The following is a 13,122-nucleotide window of genomic DNA, read 5'->3' as shown; positions in this document are numbered from 1 at the left end:
TATTTTCTGAATATTTGTTTATTATTAAGAAAATCAAATATGATTACATAGACATCGATTTTGAAACGTACTATAATTTCACACGCGAAGCTCGGAAACTAGCCTGTTAATGAATAAAGTATCCCCTTAGGCATTGGCATAATCATACCCTTGGCTAGAATTGCATCTATGTGTAAGGATAATAACAAGTTACAATGAAGCGATAGTAAAGATGTGATATCTGGACTATTATGAAACTTCCGCACTTAATTCATTAAATATTATTCTCGGCATTAACAGTTATTTGATTGTTCGAGAAAGTGTTATATACCTTTCTGTTCAAGCAAATATTCTTCTGAGTTTGTGTCGTAGTGATATTCGACGATAAATAAGCAAACATATATTTAATGCGTATTGATCTATTGAAGTGAATTAACATTAAGATTATGTTTTTTGAGATAATACTCTCTCCGAAATATTATGGTTTGTATTCATTAATAAAACACCAAAATTCTTCTTTTATAAAATATTAATTATTATTTCTTTACATATCTTCATTTTGATTCAGACAAATTAATTATTAATTTCATATTTTAAAAGACTAAAACCGTTTTTACACAATATCAAATTCATGAACCTCGAAACATATTTGATTTATTAACTTCTCATATAGCTGATTAATTTTTTGCAGTAAAAAGCAATACTGTTAAATAAATCTATCAAAATATATGCAAAAATATTATACAATCAATCATACATTAAGTATTTTAAATTTTTTAAAAAATTTTAAAGAATTTAAATTTGTAAAAAAATTTTTAAAGAAAACTATTATAACTCGCTGTAGATTAGAATGTATCGACAAACGCTAAACCCTACTTATCGATAACTGATATAGATACATTATGTATCATATGAAGCTCATTTGTACGTAAAGATATTTATTCTTATAAGATAAATGCAATTACAGCATTTAAAAGCACACAATTTGAATATTTGATGCTAAAAAAGCTTTTTTATTACTTTTCTATTTCTAATAAAAAAGTGTATATATATATGAATATATGTAATTATATTTTATTAGTAAATTATATTTATATATAATTATATAAATTTTGATTTATTAAATTAAAGAAAAATATAAATAATATGTTATTAAATACAATTTGTACAATTAGTAAAATAAGGTAATACAATTTCAAATCATAATGTATATCTAATGTATATTTTTATTTTAACACTTTCTCTCTCTCTTTTTTCTTTTTTCTTTTATTTTATAATTATTTTTAATAATAGAATTTATGCTGCAATAACTACTCTCATGGTCATAAAATATGACAAGACTGTGGTGACAAACTGCAAACACACACAATGTAAATCTTTTGAAATTTTATGTTAAAAATTTAAAAATAATATATATTTTCATTAAAAAAAAATATTTCTCACATTGGCATAATATTCAAGAGTAAGAGCAGGTAATAAACCATTCATAGATATCAAACACGGTCGTCGACTTTTTTGAAGCATTATAAAAATGTCACTTTTCATTTTTCGTGTTTTACCAATCCATGATGCACTATATATCGACCAAGAAAGTCGTGTACTCTATAAATAAAAGCATATCATGAATTAAATCTCATTTTTTTTCTGTGTAAAGAAATTTAATATACGTATGTGTGTTTGAATGTTATTTATATATTAATTTAATCTATGTATTCAAAAACAGGCGTTTCTTAAGCTTCAATATCACTCACTTCAAATCATCATTTATACCTATATCTCTTATATCTTTGATTTTCAAATTTTTTGTTTGAGGAAATTTTTGATCAACTACCTAAACTACAACATATTTCAATTTCAGCCAATGTGGCCGAAGCCATTTTTTTCATGTAAAATGTACGGAGTCCTTTTTCTATAACTTTTTCTTATTTTATTTTATTTATTCATTCAAAGAGTAATATAAATTAATATTTTGACGAATATAACTTTGAGTTTAATAGCTTAAGAATATTAAACAGATAAAAATAAAATATGAAAATGTCGCCAAATAAGGGATATGGTATAATAGCAAAATAGCATATTTAAATAGAAGTGCATGTTTATAATTAATCATAATTATTTATAAATAGGAAAAGATTGGCAACAAAAATGTTTTATTGTTTTATTATCTTTTTAAACAACTTACGATTTCTCTCAAATCATCTGCTGCCCATGCTGTGATAAACATTCGTTGTAAAGCGCCCAGAGCCATAGATATAAATTGAGGAATCAGAACACCAGATTGTAGCTGTGATTCCAAAATTCCAAAATTATAAGTCCTAATTATGCACTTATATATACTTACATTTACATTATATCACGAAATGCTTACAAATAACATAGGAAAACCGCCGCTGATTACAGTAAATGCCATCGTGAAATTAGTTTTGAAAAGTATATGTTGAAGAGTTTGTTGCGTTTTTGAAATAAATCTGCTCATATAAAGAAATGTGCAAATTGAACTTAGAGATATTATATTATTGCGGTCATATAAATTCATGAAAGATAGTAAAAAAAAAAATATACGTAAGAACTAATAAATCATTCCTCTCTCATACGTATAATAGCTTGTGGCTATTTTGGTATCTCGGAAATTGTTTAAGATATCAAGAAACGTTTTACAAAAGTTTCATTAATCATACTAGTAAAATATATATTAATTATTTGAAATATTAATTTAATTTATTTTTTTAAATTGAATTTATTTCTCTAGAAAAGAAAGAAAAATATGTTTTGTGTATCATAAATACACGGTAATTATACATACTTATTTTGAACAGATTAATTAAATTTCTTCAATTAGAATGATAATCGGTGTACAATTCTATGGACAATGTTTTGAAATATCTAAAATACATTTTACATCTACCTTACTTACTCTATTATCTCTTGATGTTGTTTAATGCATGATATGACATGATCCTTATCAGTAGCTCGCTCTATTTTAAAAGCCAACATCTCTAGTCTGGCTGATGAATACAAAAAGAAAACAGCAATCATGACGTCTACATTAAGACAGAAAACAGTGTGTGCAATTGTAAATATCTGCATGATGTAGAGAATAAATTTTAGCAACAATGATTTCACCGAAAACGGATACCATACATCCAAAGGAAATTCCAGAGGCATAAATAAAGGGGCACATATGACAGTAACCCCTGCCATACTGAAGGATATTGCGATAGTCGATATAAATGTAATATAACGATTTATGTATTTTTGCAAGATAATTTTTTCGCAATCCTTCAAAATTTCCGTAAATTCCTTGATGTGTACCACCAGATTCTAAGACACATTTTAAATAATCCACAAAAGAAATATACAAGTAACAAAGTACAATAAAAGTGTTAAAAATAATTATTTTTATAAATTTTTGTCAATCTGTAGCCGGCAGCCGCCAAGTCACTCATGATTTATATTTTAAAAATGTTATATAAAACTTACACGATAACAGAAATAAGTATTTTATGTGCATTGTATAAAATTACATCAATAATTTTATTTTAGAAATATTTTTCATTCTTTGTAAATTGTCAAGGACAAATAGTACTATAAAAAAATATTTAAAAATGTTATATAAACGTATAAAATTAAAATATATTAAAATTATACAAATATATACAATCATAATCTGAAATATGTGCAAAAGGAATTTTATTATGGATCAAAATTGACTTTGCCTCTACCATATATGCGATTGTTATGTCATTTGATTTTTAAGACTCGACTATGGTCTTAGAAATGCTTTACAATCACAATTTTGTAAAATTTAAAGTTGTAAAAAATGTATTTTTTAATGTCATTTATCATATTATTATTATATATAACTTTAAAAAATTATTGAAGTTTTATTTTATTTAAAAGTATAAAATGCAATATTGCTTCAAAATATTTGAAATCAAATATTTTCTGTTTCTGAAGCAACAAACTGGTTTACCTTCCAAAGATTGTTCAATAAACCTGTCCACTAGTTTGTTAAAACCAAAAGCGAGTGAAATAAAAATAAAAAATCTTTGTCTTTAGATTTGTGTCATTGTTACTATTACAATCGGATTATCTACACATTTACATCCAGTTAATTGTTTGCATTTTTAGAACAAATTGTACAAACTAACTATAATAAGTAATAGTGACAAATTTAAAGATAAGGATTTTATGGAAAACAATTTAATTGCATGTATATTTATAATTGGTATTATATTTATTTTAATATGAGAAAGCGATATAGCTACATTAAATTACATAAATTAAATTCTTAGTTATATTTAAAAAGAGAATTAAATCAAGTAAATATTACAAATTTTTATAAATCGGCGATCTTTCTCCCCATTTCAAATAATTATTTTTACTAAAATATATAAAATGCTTAATTACATTTCATTCCATTCCATTATATTTTATCCATTAGCAATACGACTAGCATTTGTAAAGTCTTTATTTTAGCTTGTTTTCAGAAATTAATGCTATTAATAACTAACAATTTAATACAAAATAGAAAAAATATCTCAAAAAAATAGTTATTAAAAATTATTAACACGAATCAAAAGAAAATTTTCGATAATAAATATCGTTACCTGTAGTTGTTTTCTCTTAACTGTACACAAAATTGAATTGAGAATAGCTTCCATTATTGATGTCATATGAGATATGTTCTTCATTAACTCGCCGACATCGTTGTTTCGAGTTTTGTATGCATTCATTAACATTGCTATCCACACTGTCGTGAATATAAAGATACTAATGCAGTAATAAAAATTACGAAGAAGCAACTTGTTTTTTCCAATATTCGGATGCGGTGGCCACGTATTGGTAATGGTCCCGAACACTCGGAGAAGGTGAAATATCTGTTGAAACTTCAGATGAATGAGTACCATATTTTGATACCAATTTTGTTTTTACAGGATATTCTGAACTACGATACGTATTTAGTTAGCGCATCAAGAAAATATTATAGGAAAAGAAATGATAGTTGGAGGCGGAACGGTGCGATCAATAGTGCATTTATTATTTGTTGGATAGCGTTTGATCTCTCACTGTAATTATTAGTTTCTACTGCCATGATCATAGGAAATAAAGTTAAAATACGTGTGATATATGGCACGCATAAACCCCTCGATAATAAATATGCACATTGTTGGTCAGTTTTATTGCTTCTTCCACTCTATAATTTTTATAATTTTATAATAGCACGCATATAGATCGCTATTTTATTTATTGCTTTGTTTCATTACAAACTAAAAGCACTATTTAAGCATAGAATCATAAATAAAGAATTGATATATACACTAATTATTTATGTAGCAGCAAAATTCTCAAAAAGTGCTCTAGAAAAAATAATAATTGAAGAAAAATAATTTAATGTCTTCATATTTCTCGCAAATCCTAGTGCTAATGCTTAGACAAGCCATTTCTTTATTTAGTAATTGTTTCCATCGTCATAAAATAAGAAAAACCGTTTTTGGAAATTGCAAAATTTAAACAATAAATGTTATATAAAAAGAACAAAATTTTTTTAAATAAAATCTATAAAATATAACCTTATAAAATATTAGCCTTTATTATTTATTCAACGTAAAACTATATTGCATTGCAAATTTTTTATCTTAAAAAAGATTTCGATTTTTATTTTGTAAATAAATGTAACTAAGCAAATGCAAAAAATTACTTATCGATTATTTATTTAGATACGATGTGATTTAGATACGATGTTTATTGTCAAAAATTAACACTATTTATATATAAAGATTTAGTGATAAAAATGAATACATTATTATAAAGGATAATATTTGATTATTTATTACTAAAATATTTTCTATTCATTATTTTTTAATTTAAATCTAATAAAATAACACAATTTAAAATCTAAATATCTATCTATATATTTCTTCTTTGTCTTTCTCTTCTATTTTAAAGTTATCTTTATTTATATGATTTATGTAATTACTGCTCTCATTGTCGTAAAATATGACAAGACTGTTGTTACAAACTGCGAATACACATAAGATAAATCTTATAAAATATTATACTACAATTATAAAAGTAATATATATTGTTTGAAAAAGTACTATATGTATTTTAATATATATATATATATATATATATATATATATATATATATATATTATTAAAAAAAGAAAACGTTTCTCACATTAGAATAATATTCCAGAGTAAGATTTGGTAATAAGCTACCTAAAGATATCAAACACGGTTGCTGGCTTCTTTGAAGCATGATGAAAATGTCATTTTTCATTTTTTGCGTTTTACCAATCCATGGTGCACCATATACTGACCAAGGAAGTTGCGTACTCTGTAAATAAGAACAAATCACAAATTAAATCTTATTTTTTTCTTGTGTATATTGAAATTATTTTTATGTGTTTTATATCCGAATCAATTGTGCTTATATCATACAACCTTATAATTGTTATTTTATATTATATGTATAATACTATAGCCTGAAGCACAATATATTTTACACTTATTTAAAAATTCTATAAATAATCTGTAAAAATTTTTATCATAATTGATAATATACTTAATTGATATTTTTTATATGTTTTTGGCTTATTTTATTTTATTTATTGTTTCGATCAAATGCATATTTATGTTGGAACAGATATATGGAACAGAATATTAATAAGTTCAACAGTGCTATCAATGTTATTGAGTATGATTATTTAATAATGATAAAATAGATGCATATTTATAAGCCTTTTATCATGATTTTATCCTATTTTCTTTGAAAACTTACGACTTCTCTCAAATCATCGGCTGCCGATGCTGTGATATATATTCGTTGTAAAGCGGCTATAGCCGTAGATATAAATTGAGGAAGCTGAACATAAGATTCTAGCTGTAATTTTAAAATTAGAAGTTAAAATTAGTAGTTTCCAAATTATAAGTCCCAATATTATGCCCCTATTTACATTTACATTATACAATAAAATGCTTACATATAATATAGGAAAACCGCCACTGATTACAGCAAATGCCATCGTAAAATTAGCTTTGAAAAGTACATGTTGAAGAGTTTCTTGCGTTTTTGAAATAAATCTGCTCATATAAAGAAATATGTAAGTTGAAAAATATAAAGTCATAGATATTATATTATTGAGGTATATATATTAATAAATTTATAAAAGATAACAGTAAAAAAAAAAAACATGTAATGGCATAATTAAAAGATTTTTATTTGCTCACGTATTACTGTTTAGATTCAAGTGAAAGTTGTAGAAAAAAAATCATTAAAAAAAATCTGCTTTTTATATATTTTTATTTATGGAAATTTTAAGAAAGTAAGATTAAAGAAAGAGATTTTAAATATGGTTACTTTTACTTTATACAACTGTGGAATAATATATGAAAAGAATAATTGACAATTTATTTTTACTATACATTTCTATAAATATATAAAATTATAAACATATAAAAATAATTTTGCAAAAATATAAAAATTTAAATACAAAGGGATTACACACACAACAGTATATTTTGATTCATCATAGGTGCATTCACACACATATACATATATATATATATATATATATATATATATATATATATATACATGTCTGATATATACAGATTTATATAGTATATACATGTATATAATTAATTTAATCTTATTTTTATTCTCTCCTTTCCCTGGAAAAGGGAAAAAAACATGTTTGTATATCAAATAAATACACGATAGTTACACACGTTTGTTTTGTACGGATTAATTAAATTTCTGCAATTAGAACGATAATCGGTGCGGAATTCTGTGCACAATGTTCTGTGAAATATGTAAAAAATATTTTGTGTCTATCTCACATACTCTATTATTTCCTGATGTTTTTTAATACACGATATGATATGCTTTTCATCAGTAGCTTGTTCTATTTCGAAAGCCAACAGCTCCAGTCTGGCTGCTGAATACAAGAAAAAAGTAGCCATCATGACGTCTACATTAAGACAGAAAACGGTATGCGCAACTATAAGTATATGTGTGACGTAGCAGATAAATTTTAGCAACAATGGTTCCACTGAAAACGGGTACCATGTGTCCAAAGGAAATTCCTTAGGCGTAAATAAAGGAGCACATATGATAGTAACCCCTGCCATAGCAAAGGATATTGCGACAATCGATATAAATGTAGTATGACGATTTATATACTTTTGCAAGATAACTGTTTCGCGATCTTTCGAAACTTTCATAAATTCCTTGATGTGTACCACCAGATTCTAAGACACATTTAAATGATCCATAAAAGAAATATATAAGTAACAGTTTAACAGAAGTTAGAAATAATCATTTTTAGATGTTTTCAACCTTCTATCGGCGAACGCCAAATCACTTATGATTCATATCTTAAAAATGTTATATAAAACTTACACGATAATAGAAATAAATATTTTATGTGTGCATTGTACAAAATTATATCAATAATTTTTATTTAAAAATTTTTTTATTCTTTGTAAGTTGTCAAGTACAAATAGTATTATGGGAGGAAAGAATATTTAAAGATGTTGCATGTATGTATAAAATTAAAATGTATTATGAAATTATAATCTAGGATGTGTACAAAAAGAAGTTTGCTATGGATCAAAAGTGACTCTGTTTTTGCCATATACGCGATCATGTTATTCGCTACTTAAGAGTTAATACTTTGTGTACAATTGTGGTTTTAGGAATATTAATATTTTGTACATTTGAAATTTGTGAAATTTAAGGTAAAAAAGGCTATACTTTTTAATGTAATTTATCATGCTATTATTGTATGTAAGTTTAGAAAATATTCTTTTAAATTTTTATTTTATTTAAAAATAATGCAAGATTGCTTCAGAGGACTTAAAATTAAATATTTGCTATTTCTAAAGCAACAAACTGATTTACTCTTCCAAAGGGTATTAAATAAATCTTTCCAGTAAGTTTATTAAGACGAAGAGCGAGTAAAATAGAAATAAGAAAAAAAATGGTAAATGTTTACGTCACACAACTCGAAAAATTTTTATTTTCACATATGTTGTAGAGGATACATTCCTAAGTAATACATCGTTTGAATTTTGTGGCGCTCTCTCTTCGTTCCTGAGATATGCAATTTTGAAATTTTATACTTACTTGTATCATCTTTTCGTTACTTTTTAAATATGTTTATATTTTTCTGTTTACATTTCCTGAGGTCATCTTTCTGAATAACTTTCAGAAGGTTTTAGCCGCTTATTGTTATTTATTAAATAGTTATTAACAAAAAAAGTTTCAAGAATACAATATAATTTTACCACATCATGTATGTTAAGAAGAAATATAGGCACACACACACACACACGCGCGCGCGCGCGGGGGGTGCAAAGGGGGCCTTCGGCCTCCCCTCCCGCAACCACCCCGCCGGTAGGGGACGCATTGCGAAGAGTTCAATCACAATGCATATATGCTGTAAGTTGTAAAGCGAGGTCCACCTTGACTATCGGCGGTTGCGGAAGGGGGGGCCTTCGGCCCCCCTTGCACCCCCCCCCGCGCGCATGTGTGTGTGTGTGTGTGTGTGTACACATACATTTGTGATATTTCTATAGCTTAGCGACATGGAAGTCACAACGAGCAAACATAAACAAAAAAATATAAACACACAAGGAAAATATAATATGAAACCGTGTTGAGCAAATGTAAACAAAAAATGTAAACACATAAATAGGATATAACGAAAAGATGACATGAAAGTATGAAACTTCAAAATTGCATATCTCAGGAACGAAGAGAGAGCGCCACAAAATTCAAACGGTGTATTACTTAGGAATGTATCCTCTACAACATATGTGACAATAAAAATTTTTCGAGCTGTGTGACGTAAAGTAAACATTTACCAAAAAAATAAAAGAAGAGAAGAATAAGTCATAGTTACACATAATAAATATGATCTGCGTGTATCTTATTTTAATTGTAACCATTAAATATATCAGTATATAGATATTTAAATATGCATTTAATTAATTTGTTCTCTTTATCTTTAAATTTGTGTCATTGTTACTATTACAATTGGATTACCTATGTAATTTAAAATACATATACACGTGCAGTTAATTTGAAGTTATTTATTTGTTGCATTTTTATAAAATTATTATATAAATGGATTGCAATAAATAATAATGACAAATTTAAAAACAAGGAGTTTGGAAAACAATTTAATTATATACACATATAAATATATATATATATATTATATACATATATAAATATATATATATATATACTATAAATATATATGTGTATATATATATATATATATATACATATATACATATATATTTATAGTTGGTACTTATTTTAATATAATTATCTCTATATGTCTTCATAATTTTATTTATAGCAATACACATAAAGTTACATAAATTAAATTAGTTATGTTTAATAGAGAAGTTAAATGAAACAAATATTGACTAATTTTTATAATCTTTGATTTCTCATTTTATCTCAAATATATAATCAAATAATCATTTTTTCTACATAAAATTATACATCTAATTAATTAATTACATTTAATCTATTCCATTTACATTCAATTGTATTACATTTTATTCATTAGTAATTATATTCTGCATTTGTAAAGTCTTTATCTCATATTAGCTTATGTTTCAGAAATTCATCATATTAATATAACTAAAAAAATTTTATTAATACGAAATAGAGAAAATTATCTCAAAAAGATGGTTATTAAAAATTATTAGCATATATCAAAAAAAATTTCCAATAATAAATATCGTTACCTGTAATTGTTTTCTCTTAATTGTACACAGAATTGAATTCAGAGTAGCATCCAGTAGAGATATTATATGACATAAGTTCAGCATAAACTCGCCCACATCATTGTTTCGAGTTTTGTATGCATTTATTACCATTGATACCCATGTTGTCACGTATATAAAGATAGCAACGCAATAATAAAAATTACGAAGGAACAGCTTGATTTTTCCACTATCCGGTTGAGGTGGCCACGTGTTAGCAATGGTCCCTAATACTCGCAGGAAATGAATTACCTGTTGGAACTTAAACTGAATGATTGTCATAGTGTCAATTTCTGCTATACAAAATGTTCTGGATAACTACAAGGCATTAAGTGAAAGGCATCAAGGAAATATTGTGAAAGGCATCAAGGAAATATTGTAAAAAAAAAAAGAAATAAAATGGTTGAAGGCGGAACGGTGCGATCAATAGCGCATTTATTATTTGTTGGGTAGCGTTTGATCTCTCACGGTAATTATTAGTTTCTATTCCCATGATCATAGGAAATAAAGTTAAAATACGTGTGATATATGGCACGCATAAACCCTTGAATAATAAATATGCACATTGTTGATCAGTTTTATTGCTTCTACTACTCTATAATTTTTATAATTTTATAAAAGCATATAGATCGCTTTTTTATTTATTGCTTCGTTTCATTACAAACTAAAAGCCTATTTAAGCATAGAATCGTAAATAAAAAATTGGTCTATACACTAATTATTTATGTAGTAGCAAAATTGGTCTATACATTAATTATTTATGTAGTAGCAAAATTCTCAAAAAGTGTTGTAGAAAAAATAATAATTGAAGAAAAATAATTTAATGTGTTCATATTTCTCGCAAACCCTAGTGCTTAGACAAGCCATTTCTTTATTTAACAATTGTTTCCATCGTCATAAAATAAGAAAAACCGTTTTCGAAAATTGCAAAATTTAAACAATAAATGTTATATAAAAAGAACAAAATTTTTTAAAATAAAATCTATAACATATAGCCTTATAAAATATTAGCCTTTATTATTTATTCGACGTAAAACTATATTGCATTGCAAATTTTTTATCTTAAAAAAGATTTCGATTTTTATTTTGTAAATAAATGTAACTAAGCAAATGCAAAAAATTACTTATCGATTATTTATTTAGATACGATGTTTATTGTCAGAAATTGACACTTATAATTGACATTTATATGTAAAGATATTTAGTGATAAAAATGAATACATTATTATATAGGATATAATATATGAATATTTATTACTAAAATATTTTCTATTCATTATTTTTTAATTTAAATCTAATAAAATAATATAATTTAAAATCTAAATATCTATCTATATATCTCTTCTTTGTCTTTCTCTTCTATTTTAGAGTTATCTTTATCTATATAATTTATGCAATTATTGCTCTTATTGTCGTAAAATATGACAAAACTGTTGTTACAAACTGCGAATACACACAAGATAAATTTTTTGAAATATACCACAATAATAAATGTATATTTTTTAGAAAGCGTGTATTAAAAAAAGGAAACTTTATCATTTTATACATTAAATGTTTGTAAGCTAAAGCTTCTGCAAATGGTATTATAATATATTAAATGTTTAATAGAATAAAGTAGCACACTACCGTTACATATTACACACTACACGCACACACAAATATTATATTAAGTTGATGTATCACTCATATATTAATAGTCATAGTTCTATTTAAATTAGTTTTAATTATAAAATAATATTATATAATATTATGTTTATAATATTAAAATAATATTATGTTTATAGAATATTTTTATATGTATATATACAGGGTGATTCTGAACAAACGTTTGTCTTTAAAATATCAAATTCTTGAATGAATTCTAAGACGATTTTTCCTCTTGCAAAATTTTGCCCGGAGCTAAGTTTTTAAACTATAAAGGAAAATAGTTAACTACTTACGGAACGAGTACAGGAGGTAGGCAGGGACGGCCGCGATCAGTTGATTGCTATACGCGATGACTGTAACAATCAGTGTGTGTGTGAAAAATGTGTACGCACACACACACACACTGATTATTACAGTCATCGCGTATAGCTGATCGCGGCGAGCGCCCCACGTAATCGCCTATATTGCGCCGTCCCTGCCTACCTCCTGTACTCGTTCCGTAAGTTAACTATTTTCCTTTATAGTTTAAAAACTAAGCTCCGGGCAAAATTTTGCAAGAGAAAAAATCGTTTTAGAATTCATTCAAGAATTTGATATTTTAAAGACAAACGTTTGTTCAGAATCACCCTGTATATATATATATATGTGTGTGTGTGTGTGTGTGTGTGTGTGTGTGTGTGTGTGTGTGTGTGTGTGTGTGTG

General features: G+C 25.8%; 1 protein-coding gene across 1 annotated transcript; it reads right to left on the bottom strand.

The window, feature by feature from the left end:
- Positions 1-1,275: 1,275 nt before the first annotated feature.
- On the bottom strand, positions 1,276-11,170 carry LOC145962461 (uncharacterized). The gene is made up of 12 exons (XM_083083517.1): positions 10,756-11,170; positions 7,832-8,238; positions 6,969-7,068; positions 6,767-6,868; positions 6,164-6,322; positions 5,960-6,001; positions 4,590-4,859; positions 2,894-3,300; positions 2,348-2,447; positions 2,162-2,263; positions 1,423-1,581; positions 1,276-1,332 (listed from the first exon to the last, which is right to left on the bottom strand). The coding sequence occupies exons 1-12, from the start codon at positions 11,053-11,055 to the stop codon at positions 1,276-1,278; spliced, it is 2,205 nt and encodes a 734-aa protein (XP_082939643.1). The 5' UTR covers positions 11,056-11,170.
- Between the last annotated feature and the right edge of the window lie 1,952 nt (positions 11,171-13,122).

The sequence above is a fragment of the Camponotus vicinus genome, unplaced genomic scaffold (genome assembly GCF_025532165.1).
Source record: "Camponotus vicinus isolate PSW18456_S1 unplaced genomic scaffold, iyCamVici1.0 SCAF_12, whole genome shotgun sequence".
Lineage (NCBI taxonomy): Eukaryota > Metazoa > Arthropoda > Insecta > Hymenoptera > Formicidae > Camponotus > Camponotus vicinus.
This window is presented reverse-complemented; position numbering and strand designations above follow the sequence as displayed.

Excerpts from the sequence above, each read along its gene's own strand:
- LOC145962461 (XM_083083517.1), bottom strand. The coding sequence starts at position 11,055 with ATGACAATCATTCAGTTTAAGTTCCAACAGGTAATTCATTTCCTGCGA. Across the intron at positions 3,301-4,589 it reads TTAAGAGAAAACAACTACAG|AATCTGGTGGTACACATCAA; the intron begins GTAACGATATTT and ends AATGTGTCTTAG. Across the intron at positions 1,333-1,422 it reads CTCTTGAATATTATGCCAAT|TTTGTCACCACAGTCTTGTC; the intron begins GTGAGAAATATT and ends GTGTGTTTGCAG.